This window comes from Catharus ustulatus, chromosome 29, assembly GCF_009819885.2.
Source record: "Catharus ustulatus isolate bCatUst1 chromosome 29, bCatUst1.pri.v2, whole genome shotgun sequence".
In the NCBI taxonomy this organism is placed as follows: Eukaryota; Metazoa; Chordata; class Aves; order Passeriformes; family Turdidae; genus Catharus; species Catharus ustulatus.
Window position 1 is genome coordinate 1786434 of NC_046249.1, and position 24793 is coordinate 1811226.

The window sequence follows — 24793 nt, forward strand, 5'->3', positions numbered from 1 at the left end:
AAGGCTGTTCCTGTTCATTTGGGGTCAGCCCTGTTCCATTTGGGGCTGTTCCTGTTCTTGTGGGGTCAGCCCTGTTAATTTGGGGTCAACCTTGTGTGTTTGGGGTTAGCCCTGTTCACTTGGGGTCAGCCCTGTTCATGTGAGGTTATTGCTGTTCATTTTTTGGGGTTATCCCTTCTCATTTTGGGTCATCCCTGTTGGTTTCTGTTTCCATGCCCTGGAAGCTGTTGGTGCTCTTGGAACAATCTGCAGAGTGTCCAAGATTTTATATTAAAACAATCATCTGCAAAGAGAACAGAGTGGCACTGAAGGTTCCTGAAATTTGGGGAGAGCTGAGAATTCAAATCCTACAAATCTCCAGCAGAAATTCCCTTACCTAGATTTACTGTTTTAATTAAAAAAAAATAAATTGCATCACCCTTTATTTTGATGTGGAAATTTCAGAATTGCTGATGTGTTCTGTTCCCTGCTCCCAGCTGACAGGGTGAAGAAAGGATTTGACTTCCAGTGGCCCCAGCCTGACAAACCCATGTTCTTCTACGTGACCCAGGGCCAGGAGGAGATTGCCAGCTCAGGCACCTCCTACCTCAACAGGTGAGCCCAGCTCTGCCAGCTAAGCCTGGCCTAAGTGTGCAGGGAACAAATCCTTGGATTAATAAAAGCTTCCATTGGGGGATGCAGCTCAGATTTGTTTTCCTTGGGAAAAAGGCTCAAGGCTGGGCTTGGTGTGTGGAGAATTCTTATAAATACTTATATTGGAGGATTTTTATAAATTATTTCATGTGGATGAATTTGGGCCAAATCACATTTTCAACTCCAATAAGCAAAATCCCAAATTTCATTTAATCCAGAAAGGATGGAAATCAATTTTTTGTTTTATTTTTCCTTTTTTTCTACACATTCCACCTTCTTTTTCAACAAATAAATTTAAAATCTGCTCCTCTTAGGTCATTATTGTTCAAGTGTCTTGGCTCAACAGGTGAGCCCAGCTCTGCCAGCTAAGCCTGGCCTAAGTGTGCAGGGACCCCTCAGGGAGCAAATCCTTGGTTTAATAAAAGTTCTGTTGGGGGGTGCAGCTCAGATTTGTTTTCCTTGGGCTCCTTTTAGAGCTCAAGGCTGGGCTGGGTGTGTGGAGAATTCTTAGAAATACTTATATTAGAGGATTCTTATAAATTATTTCATGTGGATAAATTTGGGCCAAATCACATTTTCAACTCCAATAAGCAAAATCCCAAATTTCATTTAGTCCAAAAAGGATGGCAATCAACTTTTTTTTTCTTTTTTTTGCACATTCCACCTTCTTTTTCAAGAAATAAATTTAAAATCTGCTCCTCTTGGGCTGTGATTGTTCACATGCCTTGGCTCAACAGGTGAGCCCAGCTCTGCCAGCTAAGCCTGGCCTAAGTGTGCAGGGACCCCTCAGGGAGCAAATCCTTGGATTAATAAAAGTTTCATTGAGGGGTGCAGCTCAGATTTGTTTTCCTTGGGAAAAAGGCTCAAGGTTGGGCTGGGCTTGGTGTGTGGAGAATTCTTATAAATACTTATATTAAAGGATTCTTATAAATTATTTCATGTGGATAAATTTGGGTCAAATCACATTTCCAACCCCAATAAGCAAAATCCCAAATTTCATTTAGTCCAAAAAGGATGGAAATCAATTCTTTTTTCCTTTTTTTTCTGCACATTACACCTTCTTTTTCAACAAATAAATTTAAAATCTGCTCCTCTTGGGCTGTGATTGTTCACATGCCTTGGCTCAACAGGTGAGCCCAGCTCTGCCAGCTAAGCCTGGCCTAAGTGTGCAGGGACCCCTCAGGGAGCAAATCCTTGGATTAATAAAAGTTTCATTGAGGGGATGCAGCTCAGATTTGTTTTCCTTGGGCTCCTTTTACAGCAAAAAAAGGCTCAAGGCTGGGCTTGATGTGTGGAGAATTCTTATAAATATTTATATTAAATAAATTATTTCATGTGGATGAATTTGGACCAAATCACATTTTCAATCCCAATAAGCAAAATCTCAAATTTAATTTATTCCAAAAAGGATGGAAATCAAGTTTTTTTTCTTTTTTCCACCTTCTTTTTCAAGAAATAAATTTAAAATCTGCTCCTCTTGGGTTGTGATTGTTCAGGGAAACCAGCCCAACTTGTGAAAAAATCAAAAATCAGCTGAGATATTTTTAATCCAGGCTGTTTCCTGAGCAGAATGTGCAAGGCTGGCTGCAGATTGTGCACAAACAAACAGCACAGCTCAAAACATTCTCTATTTAAAGCTTTGAGATAAAACAGCCAGAGGATCTGGGGGATGCTTGGGATGATGTTGATTAGAAAAGTTCAATGTGTACATAAAAATCCAGCAAGAAATTGAGATTTTTTTGCTGTTTGTGAAGGGAAAAATCTGCTCCTTGAGTCCATGGGGAAGGAATAAAAAAAAAAAAGAGGAATGGATTTAAACTGGGCTTAAATCCATTTAAAAATTGAGAATTTCACCTGGATCCTGACTTAAAAACAGGGAGGAGAAACCTTTGGAAGCCCAAATTTTGAGGAAAATGAGAAGTTTTTTAACTCTTTGCTCAGATTTTCTCCATAATTTTTTTTTACACCATCAGTGTGGGGTTACCCTACTTCTGAATGATTAAAGCAGTTCCTGGCTGCTATAAATGTTATTTATTGTAACAGCACAGCAGTGTTTAAAACAGGCACAGACATGAAATCCATGGAGGTTTTAGCACAAAGTCCCAAGCAATGGCAAAAAGCAAAAAGCAATGGTAATGGCAAAAAGCAATGGCAAAACAAAAAGTAATGGTAAAATATAATGGTAAAAAGCAATGGCAAAAGGCAAAAAACTGGCAAAAAGCAATGGTAAAAGCAAAAAACAATGATAAAAGCAAAAGCAATGTTAAAAGTAAAAAGCAAAAAACAATGGTAAAAGCAATGGTAAAAAACAATGGCAAAAAGCAAAAAGCAATGGCAAAAACCAAAAAGCAATGGCAAAAAGCAAAAGGCAAAAAACTGGCAAAAAGCAATGGCAAAAGGCAATGGTAAAAAGCAAAAAACAATGGTAAAAAGCAATGATAAAAAGCAAAAAGCAATGAGAAAAGCAATGTTAAAAGCGACAAGCAATGTTAAAAGCAAAAAGCAATGGCAAAAGCAAAAAGCAATGATAAAAAGAAAAAAACAATGGCAAAAAGCAATGACAAAAAGAAAAAAGCAATGGCAAAAAGCAAAGGCAAAAAGCAATGGCAAAAAGCAATGGCAAAAAGAAAAAAACAATGGTAAAAAGCAATGGCAAAAAGCAAAAGCAATGTTAAAAGCAAAAGCAATGGTAAAAATAAAAAGCAATGGCAAAGGCAAAAAGCAATGGCAAAAGGCAATGGTGAAAAGCAAAAAACAATGGCAAAAACAAAAAGCAATGGTAAAAAACAATGGCTAAAAGTAAAAAGCAATGGCAAAAAGCAAAAGGCAAAAAACTGGCAAAAAGCAAAAGCACAAAGCAATGTTAAAAGCACAAAGCAATGTTGAAAGCACCAACTCTCCCCACACACAATCTCACACAGAATTTTCCCAACAATCTGACCCATAAAATTCAAACACTGCCTCTCCACCTGTGAGAATTCTGATTTTTACCACACCTGGGATCCTTTTAACCACCATGAACTGTTCAAAAACCCAACCCTGACATTTCTCCTGTGTGAGCCACGTACAGGATCTGTCCTGTTCTGGCTGGGAAATGTCAGCAATGCTCTCACTGCAGCTCTGTTGTGTCCAAGCAGTGTCTGAAAAAGCTTTTAAAGGCTCACAGAAACCATCAGAGTGTTTGTGAACCTTCACTAGGGCTGGTTCTGCTCCGGGTCTGCTCCTTTTACAGACTGAAAACACTGCAGCACTCATTGAAACAAACTTATTAATTAATTAATTCATGCATTTATTTATTTATTTATTTATTTATTTATTTATTTATCCATTCTAAAACTCAAACTTACATCTAGACTTAAACTTAGGTTCATTCTGAGTTTCAGTCCATGCAAGGGCTTTAATTCTGGAGGATTCAGGCAGGCCCTTGTCTCCCTGACTCCAACAAAGTTTTATTTTGTCTCAGTAGTGTCTAAAAAAGAGCTTTTAAAACCTCAGAGTGTTTGTGAACCTTCACTAGAACTTGTTCTGCTCTGAATCTGCACCTTTTACAGACTGAAAACACTGCAGCTCTCACTGAAACAAATTTATTTATTTATTTGTTTGTTTGTTTGTTTGTTTGTTTGCTTATTGATCCTAAAACTCAATCTTATTTATTTATTTATTTGTTTATTTGCTTATTTATTTATTTATTTATTTATTTATCCTAAAACTCAGACTTACATCTCAACTTAAACTTAGGCTCATTCTTCTCCTTAACCTCTCATTCAATTGCCAGGGCTTTAATTCAATCCCTGCACTCTGGAGGGTTCAGGCCCTTGTCCCACTGACTCCAACAGAATTTTATTTTTTCTATTAAGTGTCTAAAAAAGAGCTTTTAAAGGCTCAGAGTGTTTGTGAACCTTCACTAGAACTTGTTCTTCTGCTCTGGATCTGCACATTTTACAGACTGAAAACACTGCAGCTCTCACTGAAACAAACTTGTTTATTTATTTATTTATTAGTTTGTTTGTTTGTTTGCTTGTTTGCTTATTGATTCTAAAACTCAATCTTATTTATGTATTTATTTGTTTGTTTGTTTGTTTATTTATTTATTTATTTATTTATTTATTGATCCTAAAACTCAAACTTACATCTCAACTTAAACTCAGGCTCATTCTTCTCCTTAACCTCTCATTCAATTACCAGGGCTTTAATTCAATCCCTGCATTCTGGAGGGTTCAGGCCCTTGTCTCACTGACTCCAACAAAGTTCTATTTTGTATAAGTAGTGACTAAAAAAGAGATTTTAAACCTCAGAGTGTTTGTGAACCTTCACTAGAATTTGTTCTGCTCTGCTGTCTCCCCATACACAATTTTATCTAAAATTTTCCCAACAATCTAACCCATAAAATTCAAACACTGCCTCTCAACCTGTGAGAATTCTGATTTTTACCACCCCTGGGATCCTTTTAACCCCCATGAACTGTTCAAAACCCAACCCTGCCCTTTTTTCCTGTGCAGGACTGAAGCTGCCAACGTGGAGAAGATCACCACCAAGCTGCTCAAGGCTGGGGCCAAGCCTGACCAGATTGGAATCATCACCCCCTACGAGGGCCAGCGCTCCTACCTGGTGCAGTACATGCAGTTCAGCGGCTCCCTGCACACCAAGCTCTACCAGGTACCCCAGGGGGCAAAAATCTGAAATTTGGGGGGGTTATTCCAACTGCAGGCTGTGATTTTTTGGGGTTTTTCAGTTGGTTTTGGTTCATATCAGTGATTTATTTTGAATTTTTAAATGGTTTCGGTTCATATCGATCGATTTTTTTGAATTTTTTTAGTTGGTTTGGATTTTTTTTTTTTTAATTTTTAACTTCTTTTTGTTAATATCAGTGGATTTCTTTTTGAATTTTTAAGGTGGTTTTGGTTAATATCAATGGAATTTATTTTAATTTTTAAGTTGGTTTTGGTTGATATCAGTGGATTTTTAAAAATTTTTGAGTTGGTTTTGGTTCATATCAATGGATTATTTTTTTTTTAATCTTCAGTTGGTTTTGGTTCATATCAGTGATTTTTTTTAATTTTTAAATGGTTTCGGTTCATATCAATCGATTTTTTTGAGTTGGTTTGGATTTTTTTTAATTTTTTACTTGGTTTTTGTTAATATCATTTTGAATTTTTTAGGTAGTTTTGGTTAATACCAGTGTTTGGGGTTTTTTTTTTTCATTTTTGAGTTGCATTTGGTTAATACAGATTGATTTTTAAATTTTTGAGTTGGTTTTGGTTAATCTCAATATTTGGAGTTTTTTTAAATTTTTGAGTTGGTTTTGGTTAATCTCAATGGATTTCTTCCTGAATTTTTGAGTTGGTTTTGGTTAACATTAATGGATTTTTTTTTTAAATTTTTATGAAAAGTTTATTAAAGTTTATTAAGCTCCCTGTGGAAATCCTTGTGCCCTCCTCAGCCCCCACACCCAGGGACGTGCAGGAAACCAAAGAAATCAAAACCAAATCCTGGATTGATGAACCTGGGAGCAAATCCTGCAGCAGACAGCACAGAGCTGAGTTCCAGCACTAAAAACAAAATAAAAACCAAAAAACAAAAACCAAAAGCCATTTCTCCCTGTGCCAGCAGTGCTGTGTCCCTGGCACTGAGCTCATCCCACCCTGCTCAGTTTTGGGACAGTCAGAACATTTTAATCAGAACTTTTTAGTCAGAGATTTTTAGTCAGAGATTTTCAATCTCACTGAGATTTCTCAGAGCTCATCTCATCCTTCTCAATTTTGGAGCAACCAGAATTTTTTTGGCAACACCCTCAGCAGAGAACTTCTGTGCAGAGTTCTGGGAGAACCACAGAGCTCTGAGCATGGCAGGAATTTCTCCTGGAAGGAATTTCTCCTGAAGGGAATTTCTCCTGAAAGGAATTTCTCCTGAAAGGAATTTCTCCTGAAAGGAATTTCTCCTGAAAGGAATTTCTCCTGAAAGGAATTTCTCCTGGAAGGAATTCCTCCTGAAAGGGAATTTCTCCTGAAAGGAATTTCTCCTGGAAGGAATTTCTCCTGGAAGGAATTTCTCCTGAAGGGAATTTCTCCTGAAAGGGATTTCTCCTGAAAGGGATTTCTCCTGAAAGGAATTTCTCCTGGAAGGAATTTCTCCTGGAAGGAATTTCTCCTGGAAGGAATTTCTCCTGAAAGGAATTTCTCCTGGAAGGAATTTCTCCTGAAAGGAATTTCTCCTGGAAGGAATTTCTCCTGGAAGGGAATTTCTCCTGCAAGGAATTTCTCCTGGAAGGAATTTCTCCTGAAAGGAATTTCTCCTGAAAGGGAATTTCTCCTGAAAGGAATTTCTCCTGGAAGGAATTTCTCCTGGAAGGAATTTCTCCTGAAGGGAATTTCTCCTGAAAGGGATTTCTCCTGAAAGGGATTTCTCCTGAAAGGAATTTCTCCTGGAAGGAATTTCTCCTGGAAGGAATTTCTCCTGGAAGGAATTTCTCCTGAAAGGAATTTCTCCTGGAAGGAATTTCTCCTGAAAGGGAATTTCTCCTGAAGGGAATTTCTCCTGGAAGGAATTTCTCCTGAAGGGAATTTCTCCTGAGCTGAGACTCCCTGTTCCCCTGTCCCCATTGCAATCACCAAACCTCTCCTCCCTCCAAACCCAACATTTTCCCAGCTGAGGGAGGGTCCAGCAGTGCCTGGGGGTGGCAGAGCTGTTTTTCTCTCTTGCAGGAAGTGGAAATTGCCAGTGTGGATGCGTTCCAGGGCAGGGAGAAGGATTTCATCATCCTGTCCTGTGTCAGGGCCAACGAGCACCAGGGCATCGGCTTCCTCAACGACCCCAGGAGGCTCAACGTGGCCCTGACCAGAGCCAGGTGGGGACAGGGCCCAGGGACAGGGCTCTCTGGGGCTTGGGCTGGAATTCCCAGAGCTCCTGGATCCCTGGAATGTCCAAAAATTGGAGAAGGCAAATCCCAGGAAAAGCTTGGAGCTGTTTGCAGACTCTAAAGGGGCTCCAAGAGAGCTGGAAAGGATTTAGGATGAGGGATGGAGGGATGGAGGGACAGGACTGAGAGATGGATTCCCAGAGGCAGGGCTGGGTGGATTTTGGGAAGGAATTCCTCCCTGGAATGGAATTCCCAGAGCTCCTGGATCCCTGGAATGTCCAAAAATTGGAGAAGGCAAATCCCAGGGAAACCTTGGAGCTGTTTGCAGAGCCTGAAGGGGCTCCAAGAGAGCTGGAGAGGGTTTGGGATGAGGGATGGATTCCCAGAGGGCAGGGCTGGCTGGGATTTTGGGAAGGAATTCCTGGCTGGGATGGAATTCCCAGAGCTCCTGGATCCCTGGAATGTCCAAGGCTGGAAAGAGGAGCTCCAGAGAGAAACCTTGGAGCTGTTTCCAGGCTCTGAAAGGGCTCCAGGAGAGCTGGGGAGGGTTTGGGATGAAGGGATGGAGGGACAGGACACAGGGGAATGGATGGGATTTTGGGAAGGAATTCCTCCCTAGGATGGAATTCCCAGAGCTCCTGGATCCCTGGAAGTGTCCAAGACTGGAAGAGAAGCTCCAGAGGAAACCTTGGAGCTGTTTCCAGGCTCCTGGAGAGCTGGAGAGGATTTGGGATTGAGGGATGGAGGGACAGGACACAGGGAGTGGATGGATTTTGGGAAGGAATTTCTCTCTGGGAGGGTTTGGGATGGAATTGCCAGAGCTCCTGGATCCCTGGGAGTGTCCAAAAATTGGGAGAAGGGCAAATCCCAGGAAAACCTTGTAGCTGTTTCCAGAGCCTAAAGGGGCTCCAGGCGGAGCTGAAAAGGATTTGGGATGAGGGATGGAGGGGTGGAGGGACAGACTGAGGATGGATCCCAGAGGGCAGGGCTGGGTGGGATTTTGGATTTTGGGAAGGAATTCCCCTGAGACTCTCAGGGATAATCTGTTGGTACAAACAAGTGTGAGGCACTCACAGCCCCTGGAAGGGACAGGAGTTACTTGCAGCAAACCTGGAGGAGGAAATTTCCTGCTGGGAATCTCCTTCCAGCTGTTTGAGCCACATCTGGAATGATTGCTGCCAACAATCCCAGCTTTTAATCAGCATTGTGATGAAATTAATTAAATTAATTGTGGTTTCCCTGGTGTCACAGGTATGGGGTGATCATTGTGGGGAACCCCAAGGCCCTGTCCAAGCAGCCCCTCTGGAATCACCTCCTCAATTACTACAAGGAGCAGAAGGTGCTGGTGGAGGGGCCCCTGAACAACCTGAGGGAGAGCCTGATGCAGTTCAGCAAACCCCGCAAGCTGGTGAACACCATCAACCCCGTGAGTGCCTGGGCTCTGAGTCATGGGATCCTAAATCCTGGGATTCCTGATCCTGGGATCCTCAATCCTGGGGTTGGTCTAAACCCTGGGGTCCTGAATCCTGGGAGCCCAAATTCTGGGGTCTTAAATCCTGGGGTCCCGAATCCTGGGGATCTGAATCCTGGGAATTCCAAATCCCTGGGGTCCTGAATCATTGGGGGGCCCAATCCTGGGGGTCCTGAATCCTGAATCCTGGATCCTGAGTCCATGGGGGTCCTGAATCCTGGGGTCCTGAATCCTGGGGTGTTAAATCCTGGGGATCCTAAATCCTGGGGTCCTGAATCCTGGGGTCCTAAATTCTGGGGGTCCTAAATCCTGGGGTCTTAAACCCTGGGGGTCCTGAATCCTGGGGGTCCTGAATCCTGGGGGTCCTGAATCCTGGGATCCTGAATTCTGGGGTCTTAAATCCTGGGGATTCCAAATCCTGGGGGTCCTGAATCCTGGGGATCCCAAACCCTGGGGATCCTAAACCCTGGGAATCCTCCGTCCTGGGGATCTAATCCTGGGCATCCTGAATCCTGGGGGTCCCCAATCCTGGGGTCCTGAATCCTGGGGGTCCTCAATCCTGGGGGTTCTGAATCCTGAATCCTGGAGGTCTCAAATCCTGGGGATCCTGAATCCTGGGGATTCCAAATCCTGGGCTCCCGAATTCTGGGGGTCCCGAATCCTGGGGGTCCCAATCCTGGGGATCCTGAATCCTGGGATCCCAAATCCTGGTGGTCCTGAATCCTGGGGATCCCAAATCCTGGGGATTCCAATACTGGGATCATGATCCTGGGGTCCCAAATTCTGGGGTCCTAAATCCTGGGGATCCCAAATCCTGGGATCCCCACTCCTGGGGTTCTAAACCCTGGGGATCCTCAGTCCTGGGAGTCCTAAACCCTGGGGTCCTAAATCCTGGAGATCCCAAATCCTGGGGTCTTAAACCCTGGGGATCCCAAATCCTGGGGGTCCTAAATCCTGGGGGTCCCTCAACATTGATGTGATCTGTGGAATTTTATGATTTTTTCTGTTAGAGTTGATCCATTCCAACATTGATGGAAACTGTAGAGTTCTATGAATTTTTTTCTGTTAGAATTAATCCATTCCCTCATTTGAGTGTGATCTGTGGAGTTTTATGATTTTTTCTGTTAGACATGATTCCATTCCCCTCATTTCCCTATGGACCCGTGCACTTCCTATACAATCTTTACCCCAAATCAGCTCCCCCTGGGGTTGCAGTGAGAGTTTTTTTTTGGGCAGGAATGAATGAGGATGAGTGGTTAATTACCCCAATGAAGGTTAATGAAGGTTAATTACCCTGATTGCTGCAGGGAGCTCGCTTCATGACCACGGCCATGTACGACGCGCGCGAGGCCATCATCCCCGGCTCCGTGTAACGACCGCAGCAGCCAAGGTAAACCCCCAAAAAAATCCCCAAAAATCCCCAAAAACCCCCAAACCCTGCTCCAGGGCTCACACCTCACACCCTTCCAAATCACATCTCACACCCTGACACTTGGCAGAGTCCTGAAAGCTTTGAAAGCTGCAAGTTCTGGGTTTGGTAAAGGGTGTTAAACTCGGAGCGATGGAAAAATTTGTGGGGGGAAATGGGAGAGGGTTGAGGAGTGAAAATGTTTGGGGATGAAGTTGAGGGCTGAAAATGTTTGGGGTAAATTTGAGGAGTGAAGATGAGAGGGGTAAATTGAGGCTGAAAATGTTTGGGATAAAGTTGAGTATGAAAACTTTTGGGGTGAATTTGAGGCCTGAAAATGTTTGGGGTGAATTTGAGGCTGAAAATGTTTGGGGTGAATTTAAGGACTGAAAATATTGGGATAAAATTTGAGGCTGGAAGTGTTTGGGATGGATTTGAGTGAGTGAAAATGGGATAAATTTATTTAAGGACTGAAAATATTCGGGACTTAATTTAACAACTGGATATGTTTGGGATGAATTTAATTGATCCTGAGATCCCCAGGAACTGCTGCAGGGCTGGGAATTGATCCTGGAATGTCCAGAATTGATCCTGGAATCTCCAGAATTGATCCTGGAATCTCCAGAATTGATCCTGGAATCCTCCAGGGCTGGGAATTGATCCTGGAATGTCCAGAATTGATCCTGAGATCCCCAGGGCTGGGAATTGATCCTGGAATGTCCAGAATTGATCCTGGAATCCCCAGGGCTGGGAATTGATCCTGAAATCCCCAGAATTGATCCTGGAAGGTCCAGAATTGATCCTGAAATGCCCAGAATTGGCTGGGAATTGATTCTGGAATCCCCAAGAACTGCTCCAGGGCTGGGAATTGATCCTGGAATGTCCAGAATTGATGCAGAGCTGAGAATTGATCCTGGAATGCCAGAATTGATCCTGGAAGCCCCAGAATTGATCCTGGAATGCCCAGAATTGATCCTGGAATCCCCAGGGCTGAGAATTGATCCTGGAATCTCAGGGCTGAGAATTGATCCTGGAATCCCCAGGGTGAGAATTGATCCTGGAATCCTCCAGGGCTGGGAATTGATCCTGAATCCTCAGGATTGATCCTGGAATGTCCAGAATTGATCCTGGAATGCCCAGAATTGATCCTGGAATCTCCAGGGCTTGAGAATTGATCCTGAAATCCTCAGAATTGATCCTGGAACCCCCAGAGCTGCTACAGGAATGCCCAGATGTGCAACCCCTCTGTTCTCCCTCCCCAGGCCGCCCATTCCAACATGTACTTCCAGACCCACGACCAGATTGGGATGATCAGTGCTGGCCCCCAGCCACGTCACTGCCATGAACATTCCCATCCCCTTCAACCTGGTGATGCCCCCCATGCCTCCCCCGGGCTACTTCGGCCAGGCCAACGGCCCTGCTGCAGGTGAGGAGCCAGGAAACACCCAAACCTTTTATAAAATGTTTTTTTTTTTGTGGTGCACAATCATCACTGTGCTTCCCTGCAGGCCGTGGGGCTCCCAAGGGCAAGGCCGGGCGCGGCGGGCGGCAGAAAAATCGATTGGGATTCCTGGCAGCAGCCAGTCCAACCTCCCCAACAGCCAGGCCAGCCAGGATGTGGTGTCCCAGCCCTTCTCCCAGGGCCCCCTGACCCAGGGCTACATCTCCATGAGCCAGCCCTCCCAGATGAGCCAGCCTGGGCTCTCCCAGCCCGAGTTATCCCAGGTGAGAGGGGGGTTTTGGGGAGGGGGTTGGGATGTGGCTCAGGGCTGGGGAAAGGCTGAGCACAGAGGGTGGGAGTGAGAGAGGGGGAAAGCCCAGACTTGGGGCCCTGGTGCCCCTCCTACCCAAATTTCAGTTCCTGCTGGCCCCAAGTTTGGGTCCCTGCTTGCCCCTTCTGTCCCAAATGTGGGGTCCTTGCTGCCTAAATTTGGGTCCCTGCTGTCCCAAATGTGGGTTCCTGCTGCCCTTCCTGTCCTAAATTTGGGTCCCCTGCTGCCCCTCCTGGCCCCAAATTTGGGTCCCTCCTGCCCCCTCCTGCCCCAAATTTGGTCCCTGCTGCTCCACCTGCCCAAAATTTGGGTCCCTGCCTGCTTCTCTCTGCCCCAAATTTGGGTTCCTGCTGGCCCTCCTGCCCTAAATTTGGGTTTCTTGCTGCCCCTTCCTGCCCCAAATTTGGTTCCCTGCTGCCCCCTCCTGCCCCCAGGTTTGGGTTCCTGCTGCCCTTCCTGCCCTAAATTTGGGTCCTTTCCTGCCCAGTATTTTGGGTCCCCTGCTGCCCCTCCCTGCCCCAGATTGGGTCCCTGCTGCCCTCCTGCCCCCGATTTGGGTCCCTGCTGCCCCTCCTGCCCCAAATTTGGGTCCCTGCTGCCCCTCCTGACCCGAGCTCAGCGACACCACAAAGGGTCTGGAGCTGCCAGCACAAAAAACAACAAATAACAAAAAACCCCAGAAAGAACCCCAAAAACCCCTATAAAGACCAAAGTGTGCAGGGCTCTGTCTCTGCTGCCACACTCAGGGACACTCAGGGCACACCCTGGGCTCACTGATTCTGCTGATGAGATAAATCAATTAACACTGACTGGGAGGGAGAGATGCCCCTTGACCCCTGAATTCCCTCACTGCCCCATTCCCTGCCCCTTGGCACTCCCCAGGGGATTTTTTAGGTTAAAATCTCCATTTTTAGGCAAAACCCCCCCAGCCCCCTGTACCTGCAGCTCCTCCCTGCTGAGCCTGAGCTGCCAGGTTTGCTCCCTGCCCTGCTGGGGACATGCAGGGAGGTGTCACTTCTGTCAGCTCAAACAACCCTGGCACCAGGAAAAGCAGATTTCAAAAAAAAACCCCAACTGTTCTGAGCTTTCCCACGAGCTGTGCACTGATTTTGGGGCCTGGCTCCCCTCTCCTTGCAGGACAGTTACCTTGGTGATGAGTTTAAATCCCAGATTGACGTGGCTCTGTCACAGGACTCAACTTACCAGGGGGAACGAGCTTATCAACATGGTGGAGTGACGGGACTGTCACAGTACTAGAGTGTGAGCACCTGGGTCTGGCTGGTTTGAACTGTCCCCTCCCTGGTCTGAACTGTCCCCTCCCTGGTCTGAACTGTCCCCTCCCCTGGTCTGAACTGTCCCTGTCTGGTTCAAACTGTCCCTGGCTGGTTTGATCTGTCCCCTCCCCTCGTCTGAACTGTCCTTCCATGGTTTAAACTGTCCCCTCTCCTGATTTAAACTGTCCTTCCCTGATTTAAACTGTCCCCTCCCTGGTTTGAACTGTCCCCTCCCCTGGTTTAAACTGTCCCCTCTCCTGGTTTGAACTGTCCCCTCCCCTGATTTTAACTGTCCCTCCCTGGTTTTAAACTGTCCCTGCCTGGTTTAATCTGTCCCTCCTTGATTTAAACTGTTCCCTCCCTGGTTTGAACTGTCCCTGCCTGGTTTAAACTGTCCCCATCTCACTGTCCCCTCTGATTTAAACTGTCCCTGCCTAGTTTAAACTGTCCCTGCCTGGTTTAAACTGTCCCTGCCCTGCTTTAAACTGTCCCCCCCTCACTGTCCCCTCTGATCTAAGCTGTCCTCTCTGATCTAAGCTGTCCTCTCTGGTTTAAGCTGTCCCCTCCTCACTGTCCCCTCTGATTTAAACTGTCCCTTCCTGGTTTTAAACTGTCCCTGCCTGATTTAATCTGTCCCTCCTTGATTTAAACTGTTCCCTCCCTGGTTTAAACTGTCCCCTCTGATTTAAACTGTCCCTTCCTCACTGTCCCCTTTGCTTTAAACTGTCCCTGCCTGATTTAAACTGTCCCCTCTGATTTTAAACTGTCCCCTCCCTGATTTAATCTGTCCCTTCTTGATTTAAACTGTTCCCTCCCTGGATTAAACTGTCCCTACCCTGATTTAAACTCTCCCCCACTGAATTAAACTGTTCCCTCTTGATTTAAACTGTCCCCTCCTCACTGTCCCCTTTGCTTTAAACTGTCCCTGCCTGATTTAAACTGTCCCCTCTGATTTAAACTCTCCCCCACTAAATTAAACTGTCCCCTCCTGATTTAAACTGTCCCTCCCTAATTTAAACTGTCCCCTCTGGTTTAAGCTATCCCCTCTCATCTAAGCTGTCCCCTCCTCACCTGTCCCCTCTGGTTTAAGCTGTCCCTGCCTGATTTAAAACTGTCCCCTCTGATTTAAACTGTCCCCTCCTGGTTTAAACTGTCCCCTCTGATTTTAAACTGTCCCCCCTAATTTAAACTGTCCCCTCTGGTTTAAACTCTCCCCCACTAAATTAAACTGTCCCCTCTGATCTAAGCTGTCCCCTCTGATCTAAGCTGTCCCCTCTGGTTTAAGCTGTCCCCTCTGGTTTAAGTCCCCCCCTAATCTCACCCTGGTTTAGTTAAGCCCTGACTGAGCTCTCCTTTCCCCCCCAGGTTGAGGAAGAAGAGCTAAGCTTGCGTGGAGCTTAGTTCATCAGCATTTTATTCTGGGTAATAAAAAAATAAAATAAAATGGATACCTGTTTTCCACTGCTAAAACTGAAGCACCACTGTGTGAGAGCAACAGGAGAAAAGAGAAACCAACCAAGGGAGAGAGGAGAGAGAGAGAGAAAGGAGAGAGAGGAGAGCGAGGAGCGCGCGAGAGCCACTGCTGGAGCTCCCTGAGCCACGGAGACTGCGAGAGGACAGCGAGCCCTGGAGGCTGCAGGAACTCACCAGGAGGGCTCAGCTGAGCTCCCCCAGCACCCCCAGCTCCGGAGAAGGGCCTTAAACAAAGCAGGTTTCACTTCATTCCATACTTCTCTTGAGCGAGCAGGGCATCTGAAAGCTTTGTTCAGAGCAGGTGGGGAGAGGGAAACCCTCACCTCAGAGTTGGGCTCGTTGGGAGGGTAGAAAAAATATTTTAGCAGGAGCTGTTTATATTTTAGGACAGAGTATCTTGAAAGAAAAAGGAGAAAAGAAAAAAAAATAGAGCAAGTCCCTGTCTGGGTGACAGAAATGCTCAACTCTGAGGTGCAGGTTTTGTTGTCCAACACTGGCTCTGAAATTTTGGTGTCATCGTTGTCGCCCACATTGTCAACGAGGTGGTTTTAAAAGAGATTCTTTCAAAAAGAGCACTGAATTTTTAAAAGAAGTTTTGTCTCTGAATTCTTAGTGGTGGACCTGGGAGATTTAGATCCTTGTTCTGAGAAGCTTGTATTACAAAAAAAAAACTTTAAAAAAACCAAAAAAAACCTTTAAAAAAAAACCCAAAAAAAAAACGTTTCAAACAAAAAAAAATTCGAGCACCATCCTTGAGAAACTTTCAGTGTGATTTCCAAGTTGCAGCAATCAGCCTCTTCCTCCTTCATGGGATGGCAGTTGGGAGTGAGAGCAGGAGGGTTTCCAAGTTGTTTTCTGTCTGCTTCAATTGGCAACTGTCTGGACTCTACTCTGTGACAAACAGCTTTCTGTAAAGATGAATTTGTGCTTGGCAGGGGCCGGGTTCCTGTGCCCTTCGGCCCTGGAGGGAAGGTGCAGCCAGGCCTGCTTTGGTCCCCACTTTTTTTGGGGAGGAATAGTGGAAATTGGGGATTATTTTGGGTCAGGAAGTGAAAAGGCTCCCAGTGCAAAGGAGCAGGATGGATAAAAAGGACAAAGCAGGCAGGTGGGGGAAGGTGGTGGCCTCTGAGAGATTGAGCTGGGTTTAATTTGGGGAGGATGGGTCAGGCTTTGGGGGATGGAGCACCAGAGGGACAGAGCAAAGTGTGCAGGAAAGGGGAAAAAAAAAAAAAAAAAAGAAAAAAAAAAAGTTAGGCCCAACTTTGCTTTGTGAAATGGGGAAGTTTTGAGGCCAGGAGGATAAGCCAGGCTCTAAGCCAGGCTCTAAGCCAGGCTCTGAGCTGGAGCTGTGGCTGAGCCAATCCCAGGGCAGCCCTTGGGAACTTTGCATTTCCAAAACCTCCTGAGGAGCAGCTCAGAGAGGGAATTGATTCCTCCAGCCCCATTTTGAGCAGATCCCTGGATTGCAGCAGCAGAGATTGAGCTGAGCCTGGCTCTTAGGCTGGAGTTAAGCTTTACACTCAAAGGGCTCCAAGTGTTTCCAGTCCTTTTTTGGGGGGGAAAAACTCAAAATACCTCTCATGTGAATGTACTTCAAACAGCTCAAAGCCCATTTTTGCACCCAGGGAGGGGGGAAAGCTTTTCCTTCCTGGACATCCCTGCCCTGGCGTGGAACCACCCCCAGCCTGGCGGGGGGAGAAACTGCAAAAACCACAAAAATCAAAAAAAACAAACTGCAAAACCACAAAAACTCAACTCACTAAACCCATTCTTTTCTCATCCAAAGCCTCCAGAGTTTAGATTTAAAACCAGTGAGAGAATGGAGACACAGGCCACCTTCCTTCCTCGTGAGATGGACTTGTTTTATTTATTCACATTGCCGAAGGGCTTTTTCATTTTTTTTTTTTTTTCCTTGCTAGGCTGAGTAGTGCATTTAGAATTTTGGGTAGGTTTAAGCTGAACCCCTCTGTGCAAAGCTGTCCATGAGTAATGTAACCCCCTCCTCTCCCCTCACCCTTTATTTCACTGCTGGGAATGCTTGCCTCTGCTTCGTGCTGGTTTTTTTTTCCTTTGTAGCAGCTCAAACTCAATTTTTGAGTTTTACCAATCCAGACATCAGTGCTAGCACGGTGTTCAAACTCTTTTTTTTTTCCTTTCTTTTTTTTTTTTAATTAATTAAATTTTTTTTTTTGTATCAGTTTTGTTTTAAAACCTGTTTGTCATCAATAAAACTTTAAAAAAAAAATGAATAAACAGCTCTTGCATTCAAGGTGGCCCCTAAGTTTCAATGAGGAAACCATGCAACGTTCATTAAAGCTTTAGTCTGATTGTATAAACTTCAAGTTTATTACTTTTTTTTTTGTTTTTAAACACAGGACTAGTACAAAAGTGGGGGTGTGCATAGCAGAGGGGGTGAGCAACTCAACTGGGAGAACTGGGAAAACTGGGAATTCCCCCCCACACACACCCAGGATTTGGGAAAAGCTTCCAGCCTGGAAGCACAAAAATGACAAAAATGGCTTTGCCCTGCCAGGCTCAGGGCTGGGGCTCAAAGCTGGGCCTAGGGGGGGGTTAGGCCTGACCAAAGTCCTGTCACAAACCCAGAACACTGCAAGGTTTTCTTCCTCTGCCCTTGGAAAAATGAGAATTCAGTGGTTCCTGCTGGACACTGGCCTGGATTTGGGAATGTGAGTCCAGGCTCCATCTTCAGCTCCACATTTTGGGTGTTAAAACAAAAAAAAAATCACCAAAAAGGGACCCCCAGTGGTTAAACCCTCAGTGCTTCCCCGGGGGAGGAGGTGAGAAAACTCCATCAGAGACAACATCAGTATGAAACAACAAAAAAATAAAATAAAAACCAAAGCTGCACAAAGGGTTCACAGTTCAAAAATGAGAAAAAATTCAAGTCTAACTCAGATTCCTTTTCAGTTCCCCCCAAAAACCCCAAAGTGGCAGCAGAGCCTCACTCAGGGGAGAGCTCAGGAGCTGGGCTGGGCTTTAGACCTGGGGAAAAGCTGAGCCCAGGGGAGTGAGAGAGGGGAAATGGCCCAAATTTGGGTCCCTGCTGCCCCTCCTGCCCCAAATTTGGGTCCCTGCTGTCCCAAATTTGGGTCCCTGCTGCCCCTCCTGCCCTGAGCTCAGCGACACCACAAAGGGTCTGGGGCTGCCAGCACAAAAAACAACAAATAACCAATAAGAACCCCCAAAAATAACCCCAAAAAGAACCAAAAAGAGCCCCAAAAAGAACCCATAAAAACCCCAAAAAGCCAAAGTGTGCAGGGCTCTGTCTCTGCTGCCACACTCAGGGACACTCAGGGGACACCCTGGGTTCATTGATTTGCTAATGAGGTAAATCAATTAACACTGACTGGGAGGGAGGAGATGCCCCTGACCCCTGAATTCCCTCAGCCCCATTCCCTGCCCTTGGCACTCCCAGGGGATTTTTTAGGTAAAAATCTCCATTTTTAGGCAAAAATCTTTTTTTTTTTTTTTAGGCAAAACCTCCAGTTCATTTGGCCAGCCAGCACAAGGCCTGTCCCCAAACCCCCCCATCCCCAAGCACAGCCTGAAATCTGCTCCCACAGCCCCAGGGCAGCTCCAGGCTGGCTCTGCCCCTCTTGGGGAGGGGATTTGGGCAGCCCAGCCCAGCCCCTGCAGCTGGATCAGCCCCCAGGGACCCCCCCAGCCCTGACTCACCCAGAAAAATCCTTTATGCCCTGAGAAACCTGCAGAGTTCAGCCAAAATCCCAAAATCTGCAGAGTTCAACCAAAACCCCAAAATCTGCAGAGTTCAACCAAAACCCCAAAATCTGCAGCCCTGGGGGTGCCTGGCACGAGCAAGGGGGGAAATTGGGGTTCACAGCCCGGTGCCACCGTCCCCTGCAGAGAAGGAAACGAGCACCAGGCTTGGTCATAACCCCATAAATCCCAAATCCCATCCTAACTAATCCTAAACCAGCTCCAGCAGGGCTCCCTCAGTGCCAGCTCAGCCCCAGTGCAGAGAGGAGCCCCCGACGCCCCCGAACGCCCCAAACACAGCGGGGATTTCTCACAGAGGGGTTAATTCCACACACACACCTTGTCTGTCTGTCTGTCCATCATCCATGAATCCATCAATCATCCATGGATCCATGATCCATCCATGATCCATCATCCATCCATCCATCATCCATCCATCATCCATGGATCCATCATCCATCCATCATCCATCAGTCATCCATGGATCCATTAATCATTCATCCATCCATCCATCATCCATCATCCATCCATCATCCATCCATCATCCATCCATCCATCATCCATCATCCATCCATCATCCATCCATCATCCATCCATCCATCCATCCATCATCCATCCATCCATCATCCATCCATCCATCCATCATCCATCCATCATCCATCATCCGTCATCCGTCCATCATCCATCCATCATCCATCCATCCATCATCCATCATCCATCCATCATCCATCCATCATCCATCATCCATCCATCATCCATCATCCATCCATCATCCATCAACAATCCATCCATCATCCATCCATCCATCCATCATCCATCATCCATCATCCATCATCCATCATCCATCCATCCATCATCCATCCATCCATCATCCATCCATCCATCCATCATCCATCATCCATCATCCATCCATCCATCATCCATCCATCCATCCATCATCCATCCATCATCCATCCATCCATCATCCATCCATCCATCCATCCATCATCATCCATCATCATCATCCATCATCCATCCATCATCCATCATCCATCCATCATCCATCCATCCATCCATCATCCATCCATCCATCCATCCATCATCCATCCATCCATCATCCATCCATCATCCATCCATCATCCATCCATCCATCCATCATCCATCCATCATCCATCCATCCATCATCCATCCATCCATCCATCCATCATCCATCCATCATCCATCCATCATCCATCCATCATCCATCATCCATCCATCCATCCATCCATCCATCCATCATCCATCCATCCATCCATCATCCATCATCCATCATCCATCCATCCATCATCCATCCATCCATCCATCATCCATCCATCATCCATCCATCCATCATCCATCCATCCATCCATCCATCATCCATCCATCATCCATCCATCATCCATCATCCATCCATCATCCATCCATCATCCATCCATCATCCATCCATGGATCCATCCCCCACCCATGTACCCAACCCCTCTACCTGCACCCACACTCATCCACCACCATGTCCTCGTAGTGCCGCAGCACCACGTTGTCGCTGTTGTCGTAGTAGAGGATGGAGATGGGCGAGAGGCGCACGGGGACGCAGCAGGGCTGGGGGGTGCCCTGGGGGTCCAGCGAGTGCACCATGGTCTGCAGCACGGCGTGGTTGGTGCTGTTGAGCTCGGCCGCCAGCGGGAAGGGACAGTCCCCGCCGCAGTAGTTGGCCAGGTAACCCTGGGGCGCGATGATCCAGTTCTCCCAGCCCACGTCGCTGAAGCTGATGTAGAGACGCTGCGGTTTGCACAGGGGGCTGGGGGTCACCGCCGGCGCCGGGGGGCTCCTCCTGCTGCGCCCAGCTCGGCACTGCCGGCCCAGAGTCACCACCAGCAGCGACGTGGCCACCAAGGAGTCGCCGCCGGCGCAGCCGCCGCGGCCGCTCGCCGAAATCTCCAGCACCAACGCCAAACTCCCGCCCGGCCTCTTCAGCGCCGCGCCCAGGTCGAAGAGCAGAGATTTGTGCAGCTGCACGAATGAGCGCTCCAGCAGCGGCCGCCGGCCCGGCCTGGGGCTGGGGCGGCCCCCGGGGGGACACCTGGTACAGCCGGAGCTCCAGGGGCTGTCCCGGGCTGCCCTGGTAGGAGCTGTGCTGGAACTGCAGCTCCAGCTGGGCCATGGTCACCGAGCTCGCCCTCCTCCAGCGCGGGACAGGTTGAAGAACAGGAGTTTCCGCAGACACAGCCACGCCTGGGGCTGCTCCCTCGGGGAGGAAACGGCCTGGAGGAAGGAGAGACAGCGGTGGGGGGGGCTGGAGGCTCCGGGGTCAGCTCCGGGGTTTGGGGAACCCTTGGGATGAGCAGGATCAGCTCCAGGGTTTGGGGAACACTCAGCATGAGCAGGATCAGCTCCAGGATTGGGAAACCTTGGGATGAGCAGGATCAGCTCTAGGACTGGGAATCCTTGGGATGAGCAGGATCAGCTCCAGGGTTTGGGGAGCCCTTGGGATGAGCAGGATCAGCTCCGGGGTTTGGGGAACCCTTGGGATGAGCAGGATCAGCTCCAGGTTTGGGAATCCTTGGGATGAGCAGGATCAGCTCCAGAGTTTGGGGAACCCTTGGGATGAGCAGGATCAGCTCCAGGATTGGGAATCCTTGGGATGAGCAGGATCAGCTCCAGGATTGGGGAATCCTTGGGATGAGCAGGATCAGCTCCGGGGTTTGGAACCCTTGGGATGAGCAGGATCAGCTCCAGGATTGGGAACCCTTGGGATGAGCAGGATCAGCTCCAGGATTGGGAACCCTTGGGATGAGCAGGATCAGCTCCAGGATTGGGAACCCTCAGGATGAGCAGGATCAGCTCCAGGGTTTGGGGAGCCCTTGGGATGAGCAGGATCAGCTCCAGGATTGGGAACCCTTGGGACGAGCAGGATCAGCTCCAGGGCTGAGCTCGGTCCTGGCTGTTTGGGGAAATGAGGGGGAGCAGCAGCGAATTTGGGGAATTTCCGGGTTCAGCCAGGCCGAGGAAAACTGGAACCACGAGAGCAAAGAGCTCTGCGGTGCCTTGAGCCCTCAGGGACACCAATCCAACACTCCCCGGGGAGGTGAGAACGGCTCAGAGCAGCCAGATGTGCCTGGGGAGAGCCAGATGTGCTGTGTGGGCAGCCAGATGTGCCTGGGGGGCAGCCAGATGTGCCCGGGGGCAGCCAGAGGCGTTGGGACAATGAGGGGGTGAGGGGGGAGGATCCAGCCCGAGGGCCGAGCATCCCATCCCTGCCCGAGCTGAGCTGATCCCGTTCCTGCCCCACATTCCCACTCACCCCAAAGCCTGGGATCGGGATTGGGATCGGGATTGGGATCAGGATTGGGGTCAGGACTGGAATTGGGACTGGGATTTGGACTGGGATCAGGATTGGGGTCAAGATTGGGGTCAGGATTGGAGGACTGGAGTCGGGATTGGGATCAAAATTGGGATCAGGATTGGGATCAGAATTGAGATCAGGATTGGGGTCAAAATTGGGGTCAGGACTAGGATCAACAGTGGGATCAGGATTGTGTTCAGGACTGGAGGATTGGGATCAGGACTGGGTTCAGGACTAGGATCAGAATTGGGATCAGGAGTGGAATCAGGACTAGGATCAAAATTGGGGTCAGAATTGGGATCAGGACTGGGATCAGGACTAGGATCAGGACTGGGATCAGGATTGGGATCAGGATTGGGATCAGGACCAGGATCAGAACTGGGATCAGGACTGGAGGATTGGGGTCAGGATTGGGATCAGGATTGGGATCAGGACTAGGATCAGAATTGGGATCAGGACTGGGATCAGGACTAGGATCAGGATTGGGTTCAGGACTGGAGGATTGGGATCAGGACTGGGTTCAGGACTGGGATCAGGACTAGGATCAAAATTGGGGTCAGAATTGGGATCAGGACTGGGTTCAGGACTGGAGGATTGGGATCAGGACTGGGTTCAGGACTGGGATCAGGATTGGGATCAGGACTGGGGTCAGGAGTGGGGTCAGGATTGGAGGATTGGGTTCAGGACTGGGATCAGAATTGGGGTCAGGACTGGGACCAAACCAGCCCCTCAGGAGGGATTCAGGACTCTCCAGCCCAGACCTGGCACCGCTGCCCCCCTCACCCCCCCTCCCGGAGCTCCCAAACCCCCAAACCCTCCCCTCCAGAGCCCGCAGGGACTCGGCACCGCCGGGACCTCTCCGACCCTCAGCAAGGAGCCAAAGCTCGGCCCAGGCAGAGCCCCGCACGCCCCGTGGCTGTACCTCGGTCCGCAAAGACCCGCACGATGTCCCCGGGCACGTGGAGCTCCTCCACCCGGCAGGGATCGCGCTGGGGCAGCTCCTTCCTCCGCTGGAACATCCTCCAGAGCACGGAGGGCACCGGCAGCGCTGCCCTGGGGCCGGGATCGGCTCCGAGCCCCCGCAGGGACCGCCCGGGCCGGCGCAGCTCGGGGAGAACCAGCGGGAGGAGCAGAGCCCAGCCCAGGCTGCGGAGGAGCCGCTGGAGCAGCATCGGCACAGAGGGGACAGGGATGGACAGAGGGGACAGGGGTGGGGACAGAGGGGACTGGGATGGGGACAGAGGGGACTGGGATGGGGACAAAGGGGACCGGGATGGGGACAGAGGAACCGGACTGGGCACAAAGGGGACCGGGATGGGGACAGAGGAACCGGGATAGGGACAAAGGAACCGGGATGGGGACAAGGGGACGGAGCGGAGCCTTTGATGGGCTCGGTGCTCAATCAGCACCGCGGGGTGGCCGGGATTTAACCCTTGAACCCTTTAGCATTTAACCCTTTAACCCTTTAGCATTTAACATTTAACCCTTTAACCCTTGAACCCTTTAGCATTTAACCCTTTAACCCTTGAACCCTTTAGCATTTAACCCTTTAACCCTTGAACCCTTGAACATTCAACATTTAACCCTTTAACCCTTTACCCCTTTAACATTTAACCCATGAACCCTTTAGCATTTAACATTTAGCATTTAACCCTTTAACCCTTTAACATTTAACCCTTTAACACTTGAACCCTTTAACCCTTGAACCCTTGAACATTTAACCCTTTAACCCTTGAACATTTAACCCTTTAACTCTTGAATCCTTTAACATTTAACCCATGAACCCCTTAGAATTTAACCCTTGAACCCGTTAACATTTAACCCTTTAACATTTAACATTTAACCCTTGAACCCGTTAACATTTAACCCTTTAACCCTTGAACCCTTGAACCCTTTAACATTCAATATTTAACCCTTTACCCCCTTAACATTTAACATTTAACCCTTTAACATTTAACCCATGAACCCTTTAGCATTTAGCATTTAACCCTTTAACCCTTGAACCCTTGAACATTTAACCCTTTAACATTTAACATTTTACCCTTTAACCCTTGAATATTTAACCCTTGAACCCTTTGACATTTAACCCTTGAACCCTGTAACATTTAACCCTTTAACCCTTTAACATTTAACATTTTACCCTTTAACCCTTGAACATTTAACCCATGAACCCCTTAGAATTTAACCCTTGAACCCATCAACATTTAACCCTTTAACATTTAACATTTAACCCTTGAACCCTTAAACCCTTTAACCCTTGAACATTTAACCCTTTACCCCTTTAGCATTTAACCCTTTAGCCCTTTAACATTTAACATTTAACTCTTAAACCCTTTAACATTTAACCCTTGAACCCTTTAGCATTTAACCCTTTAACCCTTTAACATTTAACCCTTTAACCCTTTAACATTTAACCTTTAACCCTTTAACCCTTTCGGGGCTCACTCAGGCTCCAGCACACTCTGCAGGTTCAGGGGTGGGGATGGAAAATCCAAAAATTCAAATCCGGTTCTTGCTCCCACAAAAAAAATCTTCTTTTAAATTCAATCACGGCGTGCAAAGTTTCTCTCTTAATGGCATCAACCTCCAGCACATCGAACCGTGCAAGTCCTGCTTTGCACAGCTCCAAAAATCACTGGTACCAAACAATACCAGTCCCTGCCCCAAAAATCATCAGTTCCTGCCCCAAAAATCACAAATTTCTGCCCCAAAAATCACCAGTCCTTGCCCCAAAAATCACAAATTTCTGCTCCAAAAATCACCAGTCCTTGCCCCAAAAAATCACAAATTTCTGCCCCCAAAATCACCAGTCCTTGCCCCAAAAATCACCA

General features: G+C 47.6%; 2 protein-coding genes across 2 annotated transcripts in view; one reads left to right on the forward strand and one right to left on the reverse strand.

The window, feature by feature from the left end:
* Nucleotides 1–17694, forward strand: part of UPF1 (UPF1 RNA helicase and ATPase) — a 42586-nt gene extending 24892 nt beyond the window's left edge. The window contains 12 exon segments of the mRNA XM_033082172.2: nt 477–594; nt 5133–5289; nt 7335–7477; nt 8741–8915; nt 10268–10330; nt 10332–10357; nt 11639–11690; nt 11692–11794; nt 11877–11927; nt 11930–12093; nt 13278–13400; nt 14780–17694. Of these exon segments, the coding sequence (XP_032938063.1) occupies nt 477–594; nt 5133–5289; nt 7335–7477; nt 8741–8915; nt 10268–10330; nt 10332–10357; nt 11639–11690; nt 11692–11794; nt 11877–11927; nt 11930–12093; nt 13278–13397 (1172 nt within the window). The 3' untranslated portion in view covers nt 13398–13400; nt 14780–17694.
* A 2352-nt stretch (nt 17695–20046) lies between these two features.
* On the reverse strand, nt 20047–24791 carry GDF1 (growth differentiation factor 1). Its single transcript, XM_033082178.1, is given in 4 exon segments — nt 20047–20699; nt 20701–20801; nt 20804–20881; nt 22880–24791. Coding segments are annotated over 4 exon segments (1032 nt in total). The 5' UTR covers nt 23135–24791; the 3' UTR covers nt 20047–20101.
* Nucleotides 24792–24793: the final 2 nt, after the last annotated feature.